Source organism: Schistocerca serialis, chromosome 5, assembly GCF_023864345.2.
Source record: "Schistocerca serialis cubense isolate TAMUIC-IGC-003099 chromosome 5, iqSchSeri2.2, whole genome shotgun sequence".
Lineage (NCBI taxonomy): Eukaryota > Metazoa > Arthropoda > Insecta > Orthoptera > Acrididae > Schistocerca > Schistocerca serialis.
The window spans coordinates 507155595-507179342 of NC_064642.1; the positions used below are offsets into that span (position 1 = coordinate 507155595).

Consider the following 23748-nt stretch of genomic DNA (forward strand, 5'->3'; position numbering starts at 1 on the left):
CACTAGATAGAGGATGATAAATAGCGCCGCAGTCACAAAGCGTAATCTCATTTTCGCAGGACTTTTAGAGGTCCGCCTACGCTTTGGGTTGTTGCATTTTATCTACGAGCCGATATAGGTGCTAAAGGTAGTGCATGCACTGTACCTTTTTTGTCCCTCTAAGCCTGCACACGCACTACTTCACTTTTAATGCAACATGATTAGTTTATTGGACGTAAAACGCCGAAATACCCTAGAGCAACTTCCAATGCCACATTTTAAGACGTTTCGAGACTACCGATGAGAATGACTTATCACGATACTATATGTTGAAAGTACTATTTCATCTTTATCACGCTCATGCGAAAGGTTTTCATGCAAGAACGAAGTGCGCGGTTACGTAACGCAATATTTGCACACATTCAGCTGTGGATAACGCAAATTTCTACGGAACGAATATCGCTTGAACTATCTAAAATTGTAATGGAATACTGAGTTCGTGGTATCCATATTTGGGTGAATTAATGGACCCTCCAACATACACAAGTACAGAGAATGAAAATGAGAAACATTTTACTAACTATATGCCACAGAAAATTACGTTAAAAAACTCTTACGTCTCTAAAATAAAACTGTTTCTAGACAAGAATCAAAATAAATTTCTTTTAAAATTATCTTTACAGCTGCTGTGAGTGTCACCAGTAACATCTCAGATACATGCGTTATTCTTATTGCGTTCTGATGCTAAGTAGTGGAATTTAATCTTAACCCTCTAACACTAAGGGGAACATTTTACTAAAATGAAAATCATTTACAGATTATGCACTAGTTAATTACCGTTATGTCTCCCATGGTACATCACGAAGTAGGTACAAAATGTCCTGTTTTACACCCCATACTGATAACAGACTGGCGGGAATCTCGAATGGGTACCAACTGCAGTCACAAACTTTGCTGGAGTCTAGAAATATAGGGTCAATATCATGCACAGGAAAGAAGTATACTGTGTCACACAGGTTGTAGTCAACTGCCGAGTAAACATGTAGTTGAAAGCATTTACATTAATCTTTCATAAGCTTAGGAGATAGGTAGCGTTCCTAGTGCACATCCTGTTACCTTATCAGATCAAATAAGTTGTACTGCAAGTAGTAACGAATGCTTGTTCGGCAGGGCGCACAACAGAAAGGCGTCGTTTAGTTTCGAGGGAAAGCAATAGTCATTAGGGGACCGGGTATTAGTCGAACATGCAAATGTAGCAAATTTTTCGTATCTGCAAATCTCATTTTCCGATGATATGACAGCACACGTAACAGCCGTGCGGTCCTTTGATCTTGAGAGCTACAAGCAGAAGCCAGCATATAATGCTTACCGTGGAGTTAAATTATTGGGTGATTCCGGTTATTGCTTTGGCAGTGGCGACACCATACTGAAATCAACTCGCTGGATTCAGGTACTGGAGTCTGGTGGTAGCAAAATCTACTTAGCACTTCCTTACATCGAAAGATCAAAAGCTCGAAATATCAACCTCACTCGTTGCTCTTGAGCCCTCCACAAATTGAATGCATAATTTGCACTCAACCTGTCAAGTAGAGAACACCCGCTACATAATGAAAACTTTTCGGTAAAATTCGTCTGCATTTAGGACAGTAGGACTCCTCATACATAGGGACCGGCAAGTAAATTGAGGCGTAGTTTTAATGCAGTAATCATTTGTGCTATGAAGCAATACTCAAACTACAAACATCTATTTAAATTTTAGTTCATTCATTGTATTCGAAATAGCGAATAAGCACCACCAGCAGTAGAATGGAATGACAATGAAAATTTATGCTGGGCCGGGACACGAACGCGGATATCCTTATTGTAGCGAGCTATCGCCTTACCATTTGGTTATCCGTGCACGACTCACGGCCAGACCCAAACTTCCATGACGTCAATCATCCGTCTACGACCTATACTCTTAACCCAGTATGTTTATTTCCGTGCAGGTCAGACGTTTTACTTTAAAGTCGTTTTCCCGGTATCGGCAGATAAATACGATATTGCAGATTCTGATTACGATGTAAAGTTCCTTTGGACATGTGTGCATGCATGTGCAAAGGAACTTTGCATCGTAATCAGAACACAGGCATTACAACATCGTACTTTAATTCGTTTATGTAAACCACTAGGCATACCGGTTTCTATCTCTAATTTACCTATTTGTGTCAGCAGTACAATGATCGTTTCGAATAACGGAAATTAAACACTAACAGAACAGCGCAAGCTGACATTCTTAACTGCTGTTTCTGACCGTCTCTCCGCATTCAAATGATACACACATCAAAAAAGTTTTGCATCACCCCCGTTCCCAGAACTACTGAAGGTAGACGTTCACTCTGGATATTGTATTACTGACAGTCCCCTTTGCCGGCCGCGGTGGTCTCGCGGTTCTAGGCGCTCAGTCCGGAGCCGCGCGACTGCTACGGTCGCAGGTTCGAATCCTGCCTCTGGCATGGATGTGTGTGATGTCCTTAGGTTAGTTAGGTTTAAGTGGTTCTAAGTTCTAGGTGACTGATGACTACAGATGTTAAGTCCCATAGTGCTCAGAGCCATTTGAACCATTTTTGACAGTCCCTTTGACTGTACAGAGATGTCACTAAACCCGCCCAAAGATGTAAACAACAATGCATGAGCAGCGCCTATTAGAGGGGGGTCCGACAGCCGATCAGTTCCAGTCATTCCACAAGGAAGGAGGTACACGGCTCGTGTTGTCTGTGGCTCAACCATGCCTAGACGGTCAATAACGCTGTTCGATCGCGTCCGCATTGTTAGTTTGTGCAAGGAAGCACTCTCAACAAGGGAAGTGTCCAGGCGTCTCTGAACGAATCAAAGCGATGTTGTTCGGACATGCAGAAGATACAGAGAGACAGGAACTGTCGATGACATTACTCGCTCAGGCCACCCAAGGGCTACTAATACAGTAGATGATCATCACCTACGGATTATGGCTCGGAGGAAACCTGACAGCAACGCCACTTTGTTGAATAATGCTTTTCGGGCAGCCACAGAACGTCGTGTTACGACGCAAACTGTGTGCAATAGGCTGCATGATGCGCAACTTCACTTCCGACGTCCATGGCGAGGTCCATTTTTGAAACCACGACACCCTGCAGCGCGCTAGAGACGCGCCCAACAACATGCCGAATGGACCGCTTAGGACTGGCATCACGTTCTCTTCACCGATGAGTGTCGCACATGCGTTCAACCAACCAATCATCGGAGACGTGTTTGGAGGCAACCCGGTGAGGCTGAACGCCTTAGACAGTGTCCAGCGAGTGCAGCAAGGTGGAGGTTCCCTACTGGTTTGGGGTGGAATTATGTGGGGCCGACGTACGCCGTTGACGTTCATCGAAGGCGCCGTACCGGCTGTACGATACGTGAATACCATCCTCCGACCGATAGTGCAACCATATCGGCAGCATATTGGCGGAGCATTTGTCTTCTCGGACATTTCGCGCCCCGCCATCGTGCACATCTTATGAATGACTTCCTTCAGGATAACGACATCGCTCGACTAGAGTAGCCAGCATGTTCTCCAGATATGAACCCTATCGAACATACCTGTGATATATTGAAAAGGGCTGTTTGTGGACGACATGACCCACCAACCTCTGAGGGATCTACGCCGAATCGCTATTGATGAGTGGGACAATCTGGACCAATATTGCCTTGATGAACTTGTGGCTAGTATACAGTATACGAATACAGGCACGTATCAATGCAAGAGGACGTGCTACTGGATATTAGAGGTACCGGTGTTTACAGCAATCTGGACCACCACCACTTAAGGTCTCGCTGTATGGTGATACAACATGCAATGTGTGGTTTTCATGAACAATAAAAAGGGCGGAAATGATGTTATGTTGATCTATATTCCAATTTTCTGTACAGGTTCCTGAACTCTCGGAACCGAGGTGATGGAAAAGTTTTTTTTGATGTATGTATAATAATTAACAAGGAAATCTGGTATTTATACGAAGGTTAGGTCATTATAATCATTTGCATCTCCAGAGATTTACTACAGGAACAGCTGTGATAAAAACATAGAAAACAAACACCACCTCTACGACAGGTCATTAGAGATGGAGCACTAGTTATGCTCGATAAAGGTGGAGACAATGACATGACAGTGTAAGAACCAGCCCAAGATTCTCCAGCAGTGAATTAGCGAACCTGAAATGTGTGTTCGTATCGGTAATAACTCCGTATCTACCGAATACGAATCCGATGTCTTAATCGCCCATCTACCTCTTTCGGTAAGTCTGTCCCGGGTAAGACTTGTGAGCTACTCGCATCAATGTGCCAACCATTCTTACATTTTTAGTAAAATCTAAAACTACCCGTTTAATGTTTGTATACTGTAATTACAGGTCGTTCAGACATTTCACAACTTTCTCGACGCTCTGAGCGTCGGAATTATTTATTAACGGACGAGGAAACACAATACGCACCCAGCTAAACCAGACGTTGTCATGTCTGGATATTAAACCTCGGAAGCATCTTCACGCGACGCAACGGGCCAACGCCCTCAGGGTCAGTAAGCTGACACTCCAAGTACGCGGCAGAGCCTAACAGCGCGATTTCCAGCATCTGTACGAGGTTTACGTCGTCGTGAGTCTTCGCTTGTGTCTTCTCTAATGATTCGTATGGTGGACAAACCCATACAACGGAGAATGAAGTTTTGATTTTCCTTTAGATGTTACTTCTAAGTATAACATGTTTCATATCTTCGAAATTTTAGTTGTTTGCCAAAGCAGAAGGCAAGTGTAAATCAGTTACCCGTTTTGGAACCGGCTTTGTAAGCATGTCACCCTATCATTTCTGTAACTCTGGTGCATTTTGCAACGAGACACGATGTACCCAGAAGATTTTTACTCCACATTACGGTACTTTTACATTACTAATATAAAATTACCGTCAGGTCGCAGAAAGACTGACAGCTTCGAAGACGATGAATGACGTGGAGAAAAAACCGAAACTTAGTTTCGAAATATCAGTTCTAGCTTTTACGGCTGATGAAAACTGTCAGATAATAGATTAAACGAAACTTCTGCTTTCTGGGTAGGTTGCCAAGAGCGACACTTGGGTTATGCAACAAGCCTTCAACAGGTTGCCATGACAAGTCTTATGGACACTAATTTTTCCAGCTAAGAAATAAATTTGCAAAGAGCAGAAGAAAATAGTTAAGTGTCACAGGTTTTATTCTCTACCGTCTACCTACGTATTTTAAATTTCGCAGTACAAGTTATCCATTAAGAGTTTTCAGCGCGATTAATTCTGTATTATGGTAGTTTGGGACAAAGTTTTGTTAATTTGTAGTAGCATGGCTATATAGAGGAGGGGAATCTTCACTCGTCTGTTTACGAAGTATTCTGAACACCCGTCAACAGTAGAGTGCAGAGCTGCCTTAAGTAGTGTTAGACCTCAAAATCTCAACACATACTTGAGCTGTAGAGCTCCAAGAGACATTCATCTTTTAAAAAAACTCTTAGGAAAAATTTAGTTATTCTGCAACACCTAGTTACGTAGAAAATAGAATGTGGCCAGGACAATGAGCTTTTCATTCTCTGTTGCAATTTCGAAATTCACTGTTTTACAGTGTAGAATAATTTCAGATGGAGACCTCTGTTTTCGATTTCTAAATTACTAATTCCGTAGAATTAGTATTTCGCTTAAGTGAAAAAGACAAGCTGTTTCCATCGTGTTATCTACCGAGCCGTATTTTCTGTGGAAGAGGAATCCGAGGAACTGCAAGATACAATTTGCGTTTAGTACGCTGTGAATATCTTTGTCACCTTGGATAAACATCCAGTCAGAGAAAAATGATACAATAAAAATACTGAGCAGCAACTGTAAACGGAGCAGCACAGTTTTAAGGTTCCGTGAGGCACTTTAAACACCGTAATTAAGAAATCCACTCGTTTGTGATCTGTTCGATTCAATATGAGGGAAGTTTGGGAACCACATTTTTTCGAGAGATGCTATTAGACTAAAGCGTCTAACAATACAAAACAATGTTGCAAACAGAAAACACGACTGTGATTCTTTATCCCTCCTCCCCTCCTGCTCCATCCTATTGTCCGATACCCAGAAAGCCTGGCGCACTGAGTGAAAATCACAGCCACATCTAGCCCCGAGACATACTCTGCAGACTGAGATAGTGGAGCACCTCTAATTGGAGACAAAGATACGTATTCGAATCGGTGAATTGCAAAGCACACATTCCACTGTGCAGCGGCTGCTGGTGCACGGACGGTACCTGGCGTGGTGGAGGTGCGCGGCGTGCGCGGGGTGCCCGGCACCTCGAGGTCGTCGTCGCCCTCGCCGGGCTCCGACCAGGACACGGAGCGCAGGTGGGGCGGCGGCGCGCCGCGCTTGCCGGCCACGGCGGACGCCTCCGCCGGCGTCGCGGCGCCGTTCATCGCCTGCGCGTCCACTGCCGGGGCTGCTGCCGTGCTCGCCATTGTGTCTGCTAGCCGGTCATACACTGGGCTCGCCGCGTCCGCGGCGGCGCGCTTATAAAGCCTGCCAGTGACGTCGCAGCTGACGCAATCGATACGTGCCGCCCGCGCCGCGCCGCTCCGCGCCGGCCCAATGGCGGGCCACGCCATTCATCGCAGGTGCAGGTGAGCACCGCGCACCTCAGATTCCGATCTCCCCAGAGCACTGTCCGCTGTGGGTAACGAGTGCACCATCGCGGGTTAGCGACTCCTCCTTTCCGTCCTACGGTGGACGCGGCGCGGTACTTTACCTACAGCACGTGCCGAGATTTGTCACTTCCGTAACGCGGATTGACTCTCCAATAAAGTGCCACGCAGTATAACTCCAATATCCTTACAAAATGCTTGCTCGACTGGCCCTTGGGTATTGTTCATCAGTCTCGGGACCATTATGAAGTAGCGAGAGATAGAAAGAGATAGAGAGAGAGATATAGAGAGAGATATAGAGAGAGATATAGAGAGAGATATATATATTCGGCGCTGGAACAACGGAGATGCTCAAAAGCGTGCAATATCAGAAGCTACAAGAGACGTTATGTCCCACAGAATTGTTTACCGATGAAATTTCAAAACCTTATGCTCCACGAACAGAGTGAGAACTTGAGACATGAGACATGAAACCTCCCCGATTTTCAAATGTAATTTAAAATAACTGAGACATACTTGCCATTTGAGGCGTCATTTCTGTGTGGTTTCTCTTCTAAATGGTTTGTTCTGTTGAAGGTGCGAAATAATTACCAGAAATCACCACTTCCAGAGCTGTTGCGGTATCCAGGAACGAAATAAATCACTTCTATCCAAAAGAAATTTCCGGCAGGAACTTCAAAGGGAGCTACCAGACCTTAAGACGATTGATGCATTTTTTTGTGTTGTGGTTTTAGGGCGCAAAACTGCTACGGTCATTAGAGCCCGGTCTATGACTTAGGAAAAGGTAAAAAAACGAAACTGGAAACCAGCAGCAATGGGAGCGAAACTCAAAAGTGCGGAAACTAAAAACAGGAGGAATGCTTAAAAAACCACTATGGAAGGGGGGCTGTTTGTCCCCAAAAAGAGCTTCAAATGACTGACGGCCATCTCACTGGCACTAATAAACTCGAGAACGCGACCGGCTGAGCGCGGGTCATCTGCTAAAATGGAAGATATATCAGGCGACAGCTGTAGACGGGCGCGTAACGGAGCAAAATAGGGGCACTCAATTAAAAGGTGTCTTACCGTCCACAGTTGAGAGCAGTGGGGACAGAGTGGCGGAGGAGCACCACTTAAAAGATGTCGATGGCTAAAAAAGAGTGCCCTATCCGGAGTTTAGTTAAAATTACCTCCTCCCTACGACGAGTTCGAGAGGAAGAGGTCCAAGCGCAGGGAAGAGCTTTAACGTCCCGCAATTTATTATTGGGAAGTGCCGACCAGTGTGCGTGCCATAGAAGAGCAACACGACAACATAAAACACTCCGTAGATCGGCGAAGGGAATCGTGCGAAGAGCAGGCTGAAGAAGAGAGACTGCAGCCTTGGCCGCTATATCGGCCGCCTCATTTCCACAGATGCCAACATGTCCTGGGATCCAGAGGAACGCCACAGAGACGCCTCCCAAGTGGAGCAAGTGGAGGCAGTCCTGAATCCGGTGGACCAGAGGGTGGACAGGGTAAAGAGCTTGGAGACTGAGGAGAGAGCTGAGCGAATCTGAGCAGATAACATACTGTATCCGCTGATGGCGACGGATGTATTGGACAGCCTGGAGGAGATTAATGCTTGATACGAGAAGTCGCTGCCCGGTGGGGACAGACAGGTTCTGGCACAGAGCTCACTTCTGATGAAATGGTAGAGGGAATCAGACCTTCCAAAAAAGCCTGTCAAAGTCATTTCGTAGATCGTCACGAGAGCTAAATATTCGTCGCTCAACAGTTCACGGGGTGCTACTGAACGACTTCGCTTGCACTCTTACGTAGTTCAAATTGTGAAAGGATTGAATCTGAACGACTTGCAGCGTCGCCACGAATTTGCTACTCAAATGTTGGACTGTATCAGGCAAAACCTCAACTATCTAGAAAATGTAGTCGCTGACGAAGTAATCTTCCACACACGTCGGAAGGTTAATTGGCACAACATTCATATATGGAGTTCGCAAAAAAAAAAAAAACAAAAAAAAAAAAAAACAAAAAAAAACGCAGTTTTCGGTACTATGGCAGACAGTGAAACGAAATATGTGGTGCGCGCTACTGAAAGACAGCATAGTTTGACCATTTTTATTCATCGAACAAACAGATGAACCATTTATCTAGACATTCTTGAGCACTTTGCTGTCCATCATATTCACCTGCAGCCACATGTGATCTTCCAGCAAGATGCTGCACCACTGCACTGATATTTGCAGGTTCATGACTTCCTGCATCGAAAGTTTTCACAGCGATGGGGAGGCCACGATGGACCAACTAAGTGCCACCGCAATCTCAGGACGTAACCCCCTTTTAATATCTTCATGTATGATTATGTGAAAGACGTTTGTATGCCTTGCTTGCACGTGATCTTTCCTATCTCATGGGAAGAACTGTGGATACAATAGCCTCCATCATCCCAAACATGCTTTTAAGCAAATAGTTTGAGACAATTTTATGCGCTACGGAATAAGCTCATGGAGAACAGAGTTAATTTTCTGTATAGAACTTCCTGAGTCACTTAGCATGATGCAGCAATTTTTTTTTACATGTGTTGACGGTAGAATGAGAACTGCTACCTCACTTTTCACTCAGTATAATCGCCTTTTCTATCCTCCGATGGGATTTTCTGTCGTATCCCTTTTCTCTGCTGCAACAGGACACGTTACTCATGTAACAACAACTTTATGAGTCAGTAAAATTTTGATGGATTACTTATGTGAAATTTAAATGAAGTAAAACTAATTTTCCATCTCAGACTGGATTTTATCTGCACAGATAGTTTGTATGTGCTTCATTACTATGACTTGGCGTTCCCAGAACACTTAACGGAGACGCTTTTCAGCATATTTCTCTGTGCTATATCACTTTATGAACTATGTTTCCGCCTCACACCGGATTTTGAGTGTTGTACATGTGCAAGTAGGGTAACTTTGAACCTATTTCTGAAACAGATAAAGTATCGAGAAAATTTTCAAAGGTTGTTCGATATTGCGCTATTTACTGTGCATAGCGGGCTTTTATTCCGTGGCTAGGTTTGTTACTAAGAAATGGAAGTAAAGTTTTTTGACCCATTAACTAAAATGTGCCTCCACAAGACCCTTAACGCCCACTGTAGACCACGTCTAATACGAAAACAACACATTTGCACCATTTGGCTAAGCATGACGGAGTGCGTAACAATATTTCGACATTGTAATGTAAGATAGTGACTAAGACGATCCTTCTGTTGGATACACAAATGGTCCTTAGCGCAAGAGCCATCCAAAACACTGTCAACAATAGAACCCGATATGAGGCCCGGAAGAATCCCGTTTTTATGCGCTGCGTTATAGAATAAAAGAAACTTTTACACCTGCATAACATCGAATAGGGCGCCCGCAAGGACGCAGAAGTGCCGCAACACGACGTGGGATGGACTCTACTAATGTCTGAAGTAGAGCTGGAGGGAAGTGTCACCATGAGTCCTCTAGGGCTGTCAGTCCATGCGAGTACGACGGGGTGGAGATCTCTACTGAACAGGACGTTGCAAGGTATCCCAGATACGCTCAGTTTTCATTTTCTGGGCGTTTGGTGGCCAGCGGAAGTGTTTAAACTCTGAAGAGTTTTCCTGGAGTCACTCTGTAGTAATTATGGACGTGTGGGATGTCGCATTTTCCTGCTGGAATTGCCCGAGTCCGTCGGAATGCACAATGGGCATAAATGGACGCTGGTGATCAGACGGGATGCTCACGTATGTGTCACTTGTCAGAGTTGTATCTAAACGTATCAGGGGTCCCGTATCCCTCCAGCTGCACACGCCCCACACTATTAAAATTCCACTATCTTAACAGCCCCCTATTGACATGCAGGGTCCATGGATTCGTGATTATGTCTTCATACCCGTACACTTCCATCCACTCCATACGATTTGAAACGAAGCTCATCCGGCCAGGCAATATGTTTCCAGTCATCAACAGTCCAAGGTTGGTGTTGACGGGCCCATGCGAGGCCAGAAGCTTTGTGTCATGCCTTCATCAAGGGTACATGAGTGGTTCTTCGACTCAAAGCGCGTATCGACGATGTCTCGTTAAATGGTTCGCACGCTGGTATGTTGATGGCCCTGCTTTGAAATCTGCAGCAATTTACGGAAGGATTGCATTTCCGTCACGTTGAACGATTCTCTTCAGTCAACGTTTGCCCCCTTTCTTGCAGTATCTTTTTCCGGCCGCAGTGATATCAGATTTGATGTTTTACCGGATTCCTGATATTCACGGTACATTCTGTGTCATCACTCGTGCGCCGACTATAACACCACGTTCAAGTTCATTTAAACCTTGATAACCTGCCATTATAATAGTAATCGATCTAAGAACTGCGCCACACGAATTTTGCCTTATATAGACTTTGCCGACCACGGCGCCATATTCTGCCCGTTTGCGTATCTGTGTTTGAATATGGATGCCTATACTAGTTTCTTTGGCGCTTCAATAGGTAACAGGTGAGCGCCAACTGACACGCATGTGCGTCAACATGTTTCAGATTTGAATTTGTTGTGCCATTTCCTTCACCTAACTTTTTAGCTTTTGTACGGTTTGTGTGATTTTATTTCCTACTTTGTTTTATCCACTTTCGAAATTTTTACACTCATCTATTCTTTATTAATTCCAGTTACCCTTCACTGCCACTTTTCTGCTTTCATCAATCTTAATTCTTTTCCTGAGCCACCCTATATTAGCCGGCAATGTGATACGTTTTCTAATTTCCTTCAGAGTCTTAGGGAGACTGAATATCTATTCACTGGTAAGACAGTGTGTGAGGAAGGAGAGCCTTTTTCAAACGCTTAATTATTTCTAACTACGTGCTAATTCTTTGAGAGAAACCTCTAGCACTCCAGCAACGTTAGATAATGCTCCAGTATCTGCAACAGTTGCAAGTGAGTATTTTGTAGTTCTGTGTATCCTATATATTCTAAAGCATATCAAATGATAAATTTTTGGAGGATTTCTTTGGTGTCTGGTGCTAGTTAGCTGTAAGCGATACCTACTAATGTCTAGGAGTGATTTTTCAGCAGCAGCCGCTACTTGTTTGTGGCGATAGAATAATGTTATGGTAGTTGTATCTTCAGGTGAGATTGCATATTAAATGTAAAATGAAGTATTTCTTTTTACAGGAGTCTTTGGTTTTATTATAGTTCTTAAGTGCTGATAGTAGAAATCAAAGATATACACATTTTTCATTCCGTGGGCAATATCTGTGCATACGAACACAGTCGATCGACTAGATGCTCTGCTTATAGAGGAAAGCATTAACTCAATGAGCAAGGCACGCTCGTAATTCGATTTGAAGAAGGCTATCACTCAAAAGTAAAGATGTCAATTATAGCCCTCACCTCACTCCCTTTCGTACGTCCAGCAGAGGACTATAGATCACTGTGGAAAAATTATCTTCAAGCACAATATTGTGCATAAAATGGGATACAACTCGGTGGTACTCCAGAAGCAAACTATTAACTTTAATGCTGCACGTCTAGAGAATTTGCAAATCATTTCCATATTGTACCTGAGCGAGCTTTTGCTGCAGTTTAAAGAGCAGATATACGTCATTGCTCTGATCGTTGCAATGGACGAAAAGGAATAAGCGTTGTTTGATTCTCGTAATAAAAGCATTTGAGAGAACGAATCCCGAGATTATCAAAAATATTGTTGAGTAACATGTGTGGTAACTGAACAAACAGGATTCGCAGAGAAACCCAAAAAGGGGGACCACCATTCGCAATATTAAACGTTACACTGAGAAGCTCATCAGGTAAGAAAATTAATGCTCCGGACTACCGACCTATTGAGAACAGATCAGTCACTGTGCAACGCAGATTGCGAAAGGAATATGTTTACAACAGAAGGATTGAGAATATGGAGCTGGAAAGAAAGTGAGGATTCTGATGTGGATGAAGAATGTCATCGCCGTTGCCAAGTTTGCTAAAGCGGGAGAAGACCTGCAAGTCGCAACATTCAACTGCAAGAGCAGACCGCAGATTTTTTCAGCTACTCTGTTTCCACCGTAGAAACATCACAGGACGTCAGCATTAAACGACCTTTTTGTAAACTAGATTAGGAAGTATCCCTCTACCTGTCCTGTAAAAGATGTATGATGCACGATGTACATACCTGGAAACTCCGATTTAGCCTTCATACAAAGCTAAGAAAGACTTTCGGGATCTGTTGATTTAAATCCATTTATTTTTATTGAAATATTAAGGAATACTTCATGAAATCACATTCAAAACGATAAGACATGAGGAAGGTGTTTGAGGAGGTGCGCAGTGAAGAGTGTCCGACATAGAACATTAAACTCTCAGAACCTCCGGACCTCGATTTAATTACTGCAGATAATTGGCAAGATTGAGAATTTCTACAAATGGCTCGCGGGCCGAATTGTCCAAGGTCCTTTGAACTGCCGCCACTCCAGTGCCCTCAGCCTCTGAACTATGTGGCCTGGTTTCACTAAGTGCAAAAAATTTTCACTGCCAGCCAAGTTAGGATGGCTACGGGGTCTTTCTTCTACTGGTGGAAGTGTACTGTGGTTCGGCGTCCGAGTTAACAAAAGTGACGGGAGACGCGATAACCAGCCCAGCCGGTCGCAGGTCTTAGACTGAGCACTAAGTGATCACAAATAGCGCACGGATAGCGCAGGGCTGCCGCCATTTTCGATGTTTAGTACAAGCTTCCGGTACTTGGCAGTCACCATGAACCGTGCAGCTCACGTTAGTTGTGACACTAAACAGTAATATGATTCACATTTCCTGTCGTGATTCCTTAGTGATGTTTCCTCTACCATCTCGATCGTTAAGCGTGATTGAGCTTTCCATGTTTCCGAGATAAATAAGCTTGTGCCGTCCTCTGTGGACTCCACTGAACGTAAATATCTTGGCTATTATCTCCACCGTAACTCTCCTTTTGCACTCAATGGACCTAGAGGAATTATTTCCCTCTTGCCAATAATCCTATTTCCAGCAATTTGCCTTGATTTGTAGCAAAACGTTTCCTGCACCAGGTTTGTGTTAATTCTATGCGTGGTGTAAATGTTTATGGAACAATATATTCGCGTTTTTACCAGATCTGTGTGACTCCTTGTCTGTAGCATCCCGTTGCCTCATATAAGGTTCAACTTAGCTATATGAAATCCCTGCTACAAAATGTTGAGTCCGGTGCCATCACGGTCGAAATACAGCGCATTAGCAAATGAGGTATGTTCCAGCTAATAGGAATCAGGAGCAGACAATCCAATGAATACCACGCCATTTCTTGTATCATTCGATTATCTTCCAACAGCCAGAAAGTAGTAATGTCTACACACTCCTGAAATCTGATGATATTTTGACTATTTCATCTTGCACACAAGGTGGAACAATTGTCATGCTTGGTTCTCCCAAGGATATCAATTCTGTGGGAATACCGTATATTCCACGGGCCTAGTGTACACTTGCGTCTCAGTGCTCTCTCATTGTTCTTGCGGTGTTACTTGTCTTCCCACGTTCAGCTATTTCTTCCTTTTCTGTAATATTGCCTAATTTCGTTTCCCTTATGTAGCCCCCTCAGTGTGGTGACATCTAATTTCTTTATACTCTTAATAGAATATCACATCTCGAAAACTCCATAGAATATATGAGCCAATACTTCATGTGCACGTTAATAGCTTTCTTCACAGTGCTCGAATGATCTTCACCTTGACAAACCCTAACATTGAAAGGAAACTGCCAAATGCATTTAAAGTATGAGAAGCAACTTACATTTTGTGGGTTTCAAGCAGGGCCTACCAAATATTCCAAGCATGTTAGTATGATGATGCATCTCCAAAGACAATTACTAGTATCCGCATAATTTTCACACTAAACTGATGTGTATGTGGTCCGACACTTCATAATATGTATGAATGTTTTGTGGAACTGTCATTATAACTCAGCTGGGTGAACGGCAGTACAGTTCACTCTTACGTGTAAGACGTGAGTCGTAAACCTGGTAGTAAAAATCTGACGTCAGCGTCAAGAGTGGGGTGACAGTCACCCTATTCGCCTGAAGATTACGACCTGTGAAGTTTCAGATGGCATGCTGAGAGTGAGTTGAGACACTGCTTTCTGGCTGCTTCTGAACTGCGTCCAGATTAAACCTCGCAATACACGCCCTTAACGCTGAGTTTAAAGGCAACACGCGCTACAACAGTCGACAGAACTGCAACTAATACGAATGATGATCCTGACGTTTTAATCATCGCCCCGAAAATGTAAAACTACCTTATTAATTTCTGTTCTTTTGCAGGTAGACGTCTACAGTCCTCAAACACACTGAAGTCCCCGTGTCACAGTATCGTAGCGAGCTGCTAGGGGAAACAAAATATCGCAGCCCATAAGTAAAGTTGGAGATCTTTCAGTAATTCGTTTCTTGCATCTGAAGGTTTTTTTTGTGGTTTTAGGGCGCACAACTTCAATGGTCATTAGCGCCCAGACTACGTTAGGAATGTACCGCGAGGCTCAAGTTTAAAACAGCAACTAAAAGGGAAAACACGATAAAAGACAGACTAACAGGCATAGGATTAAAAAAACAGCATAATCAAATGTCCTTAGAGAGGTTGGTCAAGTTGATAAAACGAAGAACGCGAGCAGCTGCTCAGGGGTCATCCGCTAAAATGGCATCTAGACTACCTGGCAGGCAAAGATCAAGACGCAGTGTGTTAAAATCCGGACAGGACGTTAAAATGTGGCGGACCGTCAGCAATTGCCCACATGGGCAGAACGGCGCCGGCGCAGCCGTCAGCAGATGGCGATGGCTGAACCGGCAGTGTCCAATTCGTAACCGGGCCAAAACGACCTCCTCCCGCCGAGAAGGGCGGGAGGAGGACGTCCAAGCCGCGGGAAGAGGTTTCAAGGCCCGAAGCTTGTTGTCCGTAAGTGCAGCCCAATCGGCATGCCACAGCGATAAAATGCGCTGACAAATGACCCTGCTACAATCTGACGAAGGGACACAACAAGAAGCTGTCCGAGGCTGGAGGACCGCAGCCTTGGCCGCGGCATCTGCAGCTTCGTTCCCAGGGATACAGACATGGCCAGGAACCCACATAAAGCTAACTGGAGAACCGACGTCCACCAGCTGCTGAAGAGAGCGTTGGATCCGGTGCACGAAAGGGTGAACCGGATACGGATCACCGAGGCTCTGGATGGCGCTCAGGGAATCGGAGCAGATGACATAAGCAGAATGTCGGTGGCGGCAGATGTAAAGAACGGCCTGGTAGAGGGCAAAGAGCTCAGCTGTGAAGACCGAACAATGGCCATGGAGACGGTATTTGAAACTTTGTGCCCCGACAATAAAAGAACACCCGACCCCGTCATTGGTCTTAGAGCCATCTGTATAAATGAAGGTCATATTAATGAACTTCGAACGAAGTTCGACAAAACGGGAGTGGTAGACCGAACCGGGGGTAACCTCCTTTGGGAGCGAGCTGAGGTCAAGGTGAACGCGAACCTGAGCCTGGAGCCAAGGTGGCGTGTGGCTCTCGCCCACTCTAAAGGTTGCAGGGAGTGAAAAATTAAGGTGTTGAAGGAGGCGACGAAAGCGAACTCCAGGGGGTAGCAGGGCAGAGACATACAACCCGTATTGACGGTCGAGAGAGTCGTCAAAAAAGGAATGATAAGACGGGTAGTCGGGCATTGACAGTAGCCGACAGGCATACCGACAAAGCAGTATATCGCGCCGGTAGGTGAGTGGCAATTCACCAGCGTCAGCATGAAGACTCTCTACGGGACTAGTATAAAACGCTCCGATCGCAAGACGTAAACCCCGATGTTGTATGGAGTTGAGGCGGCGTAAGATGGATGGCCGTGCAGAGGAGTATACGAAGCTCCCATAATCCAGCTTGGAGCGGACGATCGACCGATATAGACGAAGTAGGACAGTTCGATCCGCTCCCCACGACATACGACTGAGAACACGGAGGACATTTAGAGAACGGGTACAACGGGCAGCCAAATATGACATGTGGAGACCAGCTAAGTTTCCTATCAAATGTAAGACCTAAAAATTTTGTTGTCTCCACGAATGGGAGAGCAACGGGACCGAGTAGTAAGGACGGTGGGAGAAACTCTTTGTAGCGCCAGAAGTTAATACAGACCGTCTTCTCGGCAGAAAAACGGAAGCCATTGGCGACACTCCAGGAGTAAAGACGGTCAAGAGAACGCTGAAGACAGCGCTCCAGGAAACATGTACGCTGCGCGCTGCAATAGATGGTAAAATTGTCCACGAAAAGGGAGCCTGATACATCAGCTGGGAGGCAATCCATTATTGGATTGATCGCTATGGCGAAGAGAGCGACGTTCAAAACTGAGCCCTGCGGCACCCCATTCTCCTGGCGAAAGGTGTCTCACAGGACAGAACCCACACGTACCCTGAACTGTCGATCCATTAAAAAGGAACGAATAAAAAGAGGGAGGCGACCGCGAAGGCCCCATGTATGCATGGTGCGGAGAATGCCCGCCCTCCAACAGGTGTCGTAAGCCTTCTCCAAATCAAAGAACGCCGCGGTCGGGCGCTTCCGCAAGAAGTTATTCATAATGAAGGTCGACAAGGTAACCAGATGGTCAACAGCAGAGCGGCGCCTACGAAATCCACATTGTACATTGGTAAGTAGGCGTCGAGACTCGAGCAGCCAAACCAAACGAGAGTGAACCATTCGCTCCATCACTTTACAGAGACAGCTGGTAAGCGAGATGGGTCGATAACTGGAAGGCAAGTGCTTGTCCTTCCCCGGCTTAGGAATCGGGACAACAATAGACTCGCGCCAGCATGCGGGAACATGTCCCTCAATCCAGATGCGATAGTAAGTACGTAGAAGGAAACCTTTACCCGCAGGAGAAAGGTTCTTCAGCATCTGAATATGAATAGAATCAGGCCCTGGAGCGGAGGACCGTGACCGGGCAAGTGCGTTGTCGAGTTCCCGCATGGTGAATGGGGCATTATAACTTTCACGATTCGAGGAGCAGAAGTTAGGTGGCCTAGCCTCCTCTGCCTGTTTTCGGGGGAGGAAGGCAGGGTGGTAATGAGCGGAGCTCGAAACCTCTGTGAAAAAGCGGCCGAAGGTATTGGAGACATCCTCAGGGGCCACAAGATCGTCATTCGCGACCCGCAAGCCAGAAACTGGTGAGTGGACCTTAGTGCCAGATAGCCGGCGCAGGCTACCCCAGACAACAGAAGAGGGAGTAAAACTGTTGAAGGTGCTTGTGAAAGCAGCCCAGCTGGCTTTCTTGCTTTCTTTAATAATACGACGACACTGTGCACGTAATCGTTTATAATTGATACAATTCGCCACTGTAGGGTGGCGTTTAAAGGTGCGTAAAGCACGTCGACGAGCACGTAAAGCGTCTCTACGTGCTGCGGTCCACCAGGGGACCGGTACGCGACGTAGAGAAGAAGTAGGGTGAGGGATGGAATACTCAGCAGCAGTGAGAATGACTTCCGTGAGGTGTGCGACCTGACGATCGCAGCTTGAAGATTTGATCCTGAAAGGTCGCCCTGGAAGAGAAGAGCCCCCTGTCTGCTTTGGACATGTTCCAACTAGATGAGCACGGAGAGGGGGTATGCTGCAGGAGATGGATAACACACGAGAAGTGGTCGCTCGAATATGTATCAAAGTGCATACCACTCAAACCGGCGTGAAAGTTGGGTAGTACATTTAGAGAGGTCTAAATGGGAATAGGTGTGAGATGTGTCCGAAAGAAAAGTAGGGACGCCAGTATTGAGGCAGACAATATTGAGCTGGTTGAAGAGGTCTGCTAACAGGGAGCCCCTCGGGCAGGATGCTGGAGAGCCCCAAAGGGGATGGTGGGCATTGAAGTCTCCAGTTAAGAAAAATGGTGCAGGTAGCTGAGCAATAATTTGCATCATGTCTGCCCTGGTAACGGCAGACGACGATGGAGTGTAAACGGTACAAATGGAAAATGTAAAAGTGGGGAGAGTAATTCGGATGGCAACTGCCTGCAGGACGGTGTGCAATGTGATGGGATCGTAGTAAATATCATCCCAGACCAGCAACATAACCCCTCCATGAGCCGGAATACCTACCACAGGGGGTATGTCAAAACGCACAGAGGTGTAGTGTGCCAAGGCAATTTGATCGCATGGGCGTAGCTTCGTTTCCTGGAGGGCTACGACGAGCGGACGGTGCAAGCGGAGCAGCAACTTCAAGTCCTCTCGGTTGGAGCAAATGCTGCGAATATTCCAGTGAATAAGTGCCATCGTAAGAAGAAAAGGAAGATGAAAGAAGGGGTCACCTCGAAGGCCGCTGAGGACCTGGCTTCGAGCGAGCACTGCCGCCGCTATCAGTAGGCAGACAGTCATCGTCCATTGGTTCTATAGGTTCATCGGCCATCTTGGTAAGATGGCCAGGAGGGGGAGCTTCCTCCGCTGGTGAACGGCCAGATGTTCGGCTACCAGCGGTGCGGCCAGGCGAAACGGATGACGGCCTGGGGCGGCAACCGCTGGGTGGCGCAGGAGAAGAAATGCGACATGGCGGAGAAGGAGAACTGTGCTTCCTATGAGCCTTCTTGGAAGGTCGTTTGGTGAAAGTACTGGTCGATGGCTGAGAGGTCGAGGTACGTAGGAAGTCTGCACGCGACGGTTCCTTCTTGAAGGCCCGTGCATCTGACTTCTGGGTCTTCGTCTTAGCAGAAGCTGATGAAGGGGCTTGTGTCTGCGGGGTGATTGGAGGAAGAGGAGACGTCGACTGCGCGATCTTAGCACTGGCCGAACTGACGACCGTGGTGCTGAAGGTCAGATCGCATGTCTGGGTTGCCACCTCCCTGGTAGTCCGAGGAAAGGCGAGGACAGTACTGTATTTACCTGCTGGGAGCAGCGTAGGCTTCCTACTAGCAAATAGCTTGCGAACAGCCGAGGTGGACACTTTCTCTTTGACCCGAATTTCTTGGATACAGCGTTCTTCCTTATAGATGGGACAGTCGCGGGAGGACGCTGCATGGTCACCCTGACAGTTCACACAACGCGGAGACGGAGGTGGACAGTCACCCTCATGGGCATCCCTGTCACAAGTGACACATTTAGCCGCATTGGAACAAGACTGGCGAGTGTGATTAAAACGCTGACACTGGTAGCAGCGCGTAGGTGTCGGGACATAGGGGCGAACAGAAATAACCTCGTAGCCCGCTTTGATACGCGACGGCAGCTGAACACTATCAAAGGTCAAGAAAAGTGTCTGGGTCGGTACAAGGTCATTGTTGACCTTTTTCATGACCCTATGGACAGCCGTCACGCCCTGCTCAGCGAGGAAAGACTGAATCTCCACGTCAGTCAATCCGTCGAGTGATCTAGTATATACCACACCACGAGACGAATTCAAAGTGCGGTGAGCCTCCACCCGGACGGGGAACGTGTACAGGAGTGTGGCCCGAAGCAGTTTTTGTGCCTGAAAGGTGCTCTCAGTTTCTAGTAACAAGGTACCATTACGCAACCTGGTACACGACTTGACAGATCCGGCTATGGGATCTACGCCCTTCTGGATAACGAAAGGGTTGACAGAGGAAAAATCCTTGCCGTCCTCAGATCGAGAAACTACGAGGAACTGAGGAACTGTGGGGCAGGCGGTAGTACTTTTGTCACTGTTGGCTGGTCACGTTTCCGTTTTTGAGTCGAAGTCGAAAGAGATGGAGTAGAATCCATTGCGAAGGAATCCCCCATGATTGCCAGCGTCTCCGATGGCGCGCTCCTTCCTTGTGGGGACCCTCTCAGAGGGCACCCCCGCCTTAGGTGAATGTTTACACCTCAGGTCACACCTCCCGAGAAACAGACGGAGGGACCAATCGGCATGGTCAGAAGGTATCAGCTCAGGCAATCACCCCTCCCTGGGCCTGGCCTTTACCAGGGGGTACATGCGTGCCTTACTTGTCTACCCAGGGCGGGGAATTACGCGTTACCCCGTCACCGGCTACGCGTGCGAACGTGTGGGTCGGCCTTCAGGCATGCACAGGGAGGAAGGAAGAAGAGGAAAAGGAAGAGAGAAAGGACAGACTGTCTCAAACGCCGAGGCGGAGACCAGAGAAGGCAAGGAGGAGGAGGAGAAGAAGAAGAAGGCAAGGAGGAGGAGGAGGAGAAGAAGAAGGCAAGGAGGAGGAGGAGGAGGAGAAGAAGAAGGCAAGGAGGAGGAGGAGGAGGAGAAGAAGAAGGCAAGGAGGAGGAGGAGGAGGAGAAGAAGAAGGCAAGGAGGAGGAGGAGGAGAAGAAGAAGGCAAGGAGGAGGAGGAGGAGAAGAAGAAGGCAAGGAGGAGGAGGAGGAGAAGAAGAAGGCAAGGAGGAGGAGGAGGAGAAGAAGAAGGCAAGGAGGAGGAGGAGGAGAAGAAGAAGGCAAGGAGGAGGAGGAGGAGGAGAAGAAGAAGGCAAGGAGGAGGAGGAGGAGGAGAAGAAGAAGGCAAGGAGGAGGAGGAGGAGGAGAAGAAGAAGGCAAGGAGGAGGAGGAGGAGAAGAAGAAGGCAAGGAGGAGGAGGAGGAGAAGAAGAAGGCAAGGAGGAGGAGGAGGAGAAGAAGAAGGCAAGGAGGAGGAGGAGGAGAAGAAGAAGGCAAGGAGGAGGAGGAGGAGAAGAAGAAGGCAAGGAGGAGGAGGAGGAGAAGAAGAAGGCAAGGAGGAGGAGGAGGAGAAGAAGAAGGCAAGGAGGAGGAGGAGGAGAAGAAGAAGGCAAGGAGGAGGAGGAGGAGAAGAAGAAGGCAAGGAGGAGGAGGAGGAGAAGAAGAAGGCAAGGAGGAGGAGGAGGAGAAGAAGAAGGCAAGGAGGAGGAGGAGGAGAAGAAGAAGGCAAGGAGGAGGAGGAGGAGAAGAAGAAGGCAAGGAGGAGGAGGAGGAGAAGAAGAAGGCAAGGAGGAGGAGGAGGAGAAGAAGAAGGCAAGGAGGAGGAGGAGGAGAAGAAGAAGGCAAGGAGGAGGAGGAGGAGAAGAAGAAGGCAAGGAGGAGGAGGAGGAGAAGAAGAAGGCAAGGAGGAGGAGGAGAAGAAGAAGGCAAGGAGGAGGAGGAGAAGAAGAAGGCAAGGAGGAGGAGGAGAAGAAGAAGGCAAGGAGGAGGAGGAGAAGAAGAAGGCAAGGAGGAGGAGGAGAAGAAGAAGGCAAGGAGGAGGAGGAGAAGAAGAAGGCAAGGAGGAGGAGGAGAAGAAGAAGGCAAGGAGGAGGAGGAGAAGAAGAAGGCAAGGAGGAGGAGGAGAAGAAGAAGGCAAGGAGGAGGAGGAGAAGAAGGCAAGGAGGAGGAGAAGAAGGCAAGGAGGAGGAGAAGAAGGCAAGGAGGAGAAGAAGAAGGCAAGGAGGAGAAGAAGAAGGCAAGGAGGAGAAGAAGAAGGCAAGGAGGAGAAGAAGAAGGCAAGGAGGAGAAGAAGAAGGCAAGGAGAAGAAGAAGAAGAAGGCAAGGAGAAGAAGAAGAAGAAGGCAAGGAGAAGAAGAAGAAGAAGGCAAGGAGAAGAAGAAGAAGAAGGCAAGGAGAAGAAGAAGAAGAAGGCAAGGAGAAGAAGAAGAAGAAGGCAAGGAGAAGAAGAAGAAGAAGGCAAGGAGAAGAAGAAGAAGGCAAGGAGAAGAAGAAGAAGGCAAGGAGAAGAAGAAGAAGGCAAGGAGAAGAAGAAGAAGGCAAGGAGAAGAAGAAGAAGGCAAGGAGAAGAAGAAGAAGGCAAGGAGAAGAAGAAGAAGGCAAGGAGAAGAAGAAGGCAAGGAGAAGAAGAAGGCAAGGAGAAGAAGAAGGCAAGGAGAAGAAGAAGGCAAGGAGAAGAAGAAGGCAAGGAGAAGAAGAAGGCAAGGAGAAGAAGAAGGCAAGGAGAAGAAGAAGGCAAGGAGAAGAAGAAGGCAAGGAGGAGAAGAAGGCAAGGAGGAGAAGAAGGCAAGGAGGAGAAGAAGGCAAGGAGAAGAAGGCAAGGAGAAGAAGGCAAGGAGAAGAAGGCAAGGAGAAGAAGGCAAGGAGAAGAAGGCAAGGAGAAGAAGAAGGCAAGGATAAGAGCAAGGAAGACAGTGAGATGGAGAAGAACAAAGGACCCAACCAAAGGAAGGAAGAAACGAGAAGTGAAAAACCAAAAAGACCACAATTATAGGTCGTGGAACCGTCCGTCTCCGGACGCAGGCGCTAACTACCCCCTTGAGGGGGATGGACTCCTTTTAGTTGCCTCTTACGACAGGCAGAAATACCGCGGGCCTATTCTAACCCCCGAACCCGCAGGGGGGGCATCTGAAGGTGAACAACGCAGCAGCAATCCACTCAGAGATGGTGGAAAGTGTGAAGGACCGCGGAATCTCAAGAAGTTGAGGTCCTGGTTCTCTAAGACCAGCGTATCAGAATGGAGGCGGTTACGAAAAACGTGAAAATCTATTAGGTATCAATTTTCAACACCTTGCAGGACATTATGAATACGAGAAAGGTCGCTGTACATTGTTTCGCACCCATTCAGAACGCCTACAGAGGAAGCAACGGAACTGATGCATCCATTTTAACCAATCCAGACGACTTCTTAGGAGCTTAATCAGCGTGGACTGTAGCCGAATGTCTCACTGTGATTCCAAGACAAAGGAGCAAAGCGAACAGTGGAAACGCTCGTCACTGCAGAGAAAGGCAACGACTATCATTATCGGACGAGTTCAGAACTGTTCTCTAGGCCTGGCATGATAAGCTAACACAGTGCTCATAAGGGGAAAACTATCACAAAAGCGTATTACCGAAATTTCCTGAAGCGATGGTGTGACACTGTCAACACAAAACGTCGCAGAGCAGAAAGCTGCCCCAGAGGTTCGGGTTTGCTCCACGACAACGTCCCAGCTCTTTCTGCACACAATAGCTGCTTCTTCCTATCAAATTTCGCTTTGCCCTCGCATTCTCCAACATGGAACAGTGACTTCTTTCTCTACAGTCAGGTATTCATTTCGAGAATGGTGAAGAGAGAATTTTCGAAGTTGAACCATTAGTGAACAACCAAAATGCAGTCACTTACCTCGAATGTCTGAGTCAGGTGTTCCATCGTTGGGGAAAATGTGTTGAATTGAAGGGTGGGTATGTAGATAAGAGCTAAAACAATAACCAAGTTTAATC

At 46.8% G+C, this 23748-nt stretch overlaps 1 protein-coding gene across 1 annotated transcript in view; it reads right to left on the reverse strand.

Moving 5' to 3' along the window:
- The window catches only part of LOC126481348 (GTP cyclohydrolase 1), a 96963-nt gene extending 90476 nt beyond the window's left edge, over positions 1-6487 (reverse strand). The window contains exon 1 of the mRNA XM_050105043.1: positions 6281-6487. Within this exon, the coding sequence (XP_049961000.1) occupies positions 6281-6485 (205 nt within the window). The 5' untranslated portion in view covers positions 6486-6487. The remainder of the gene's footprint in view (positions 1-6280) is intronic.
- Between the last annotated feature and the right edge of the window lie 17261 nt (positions 6488-23748).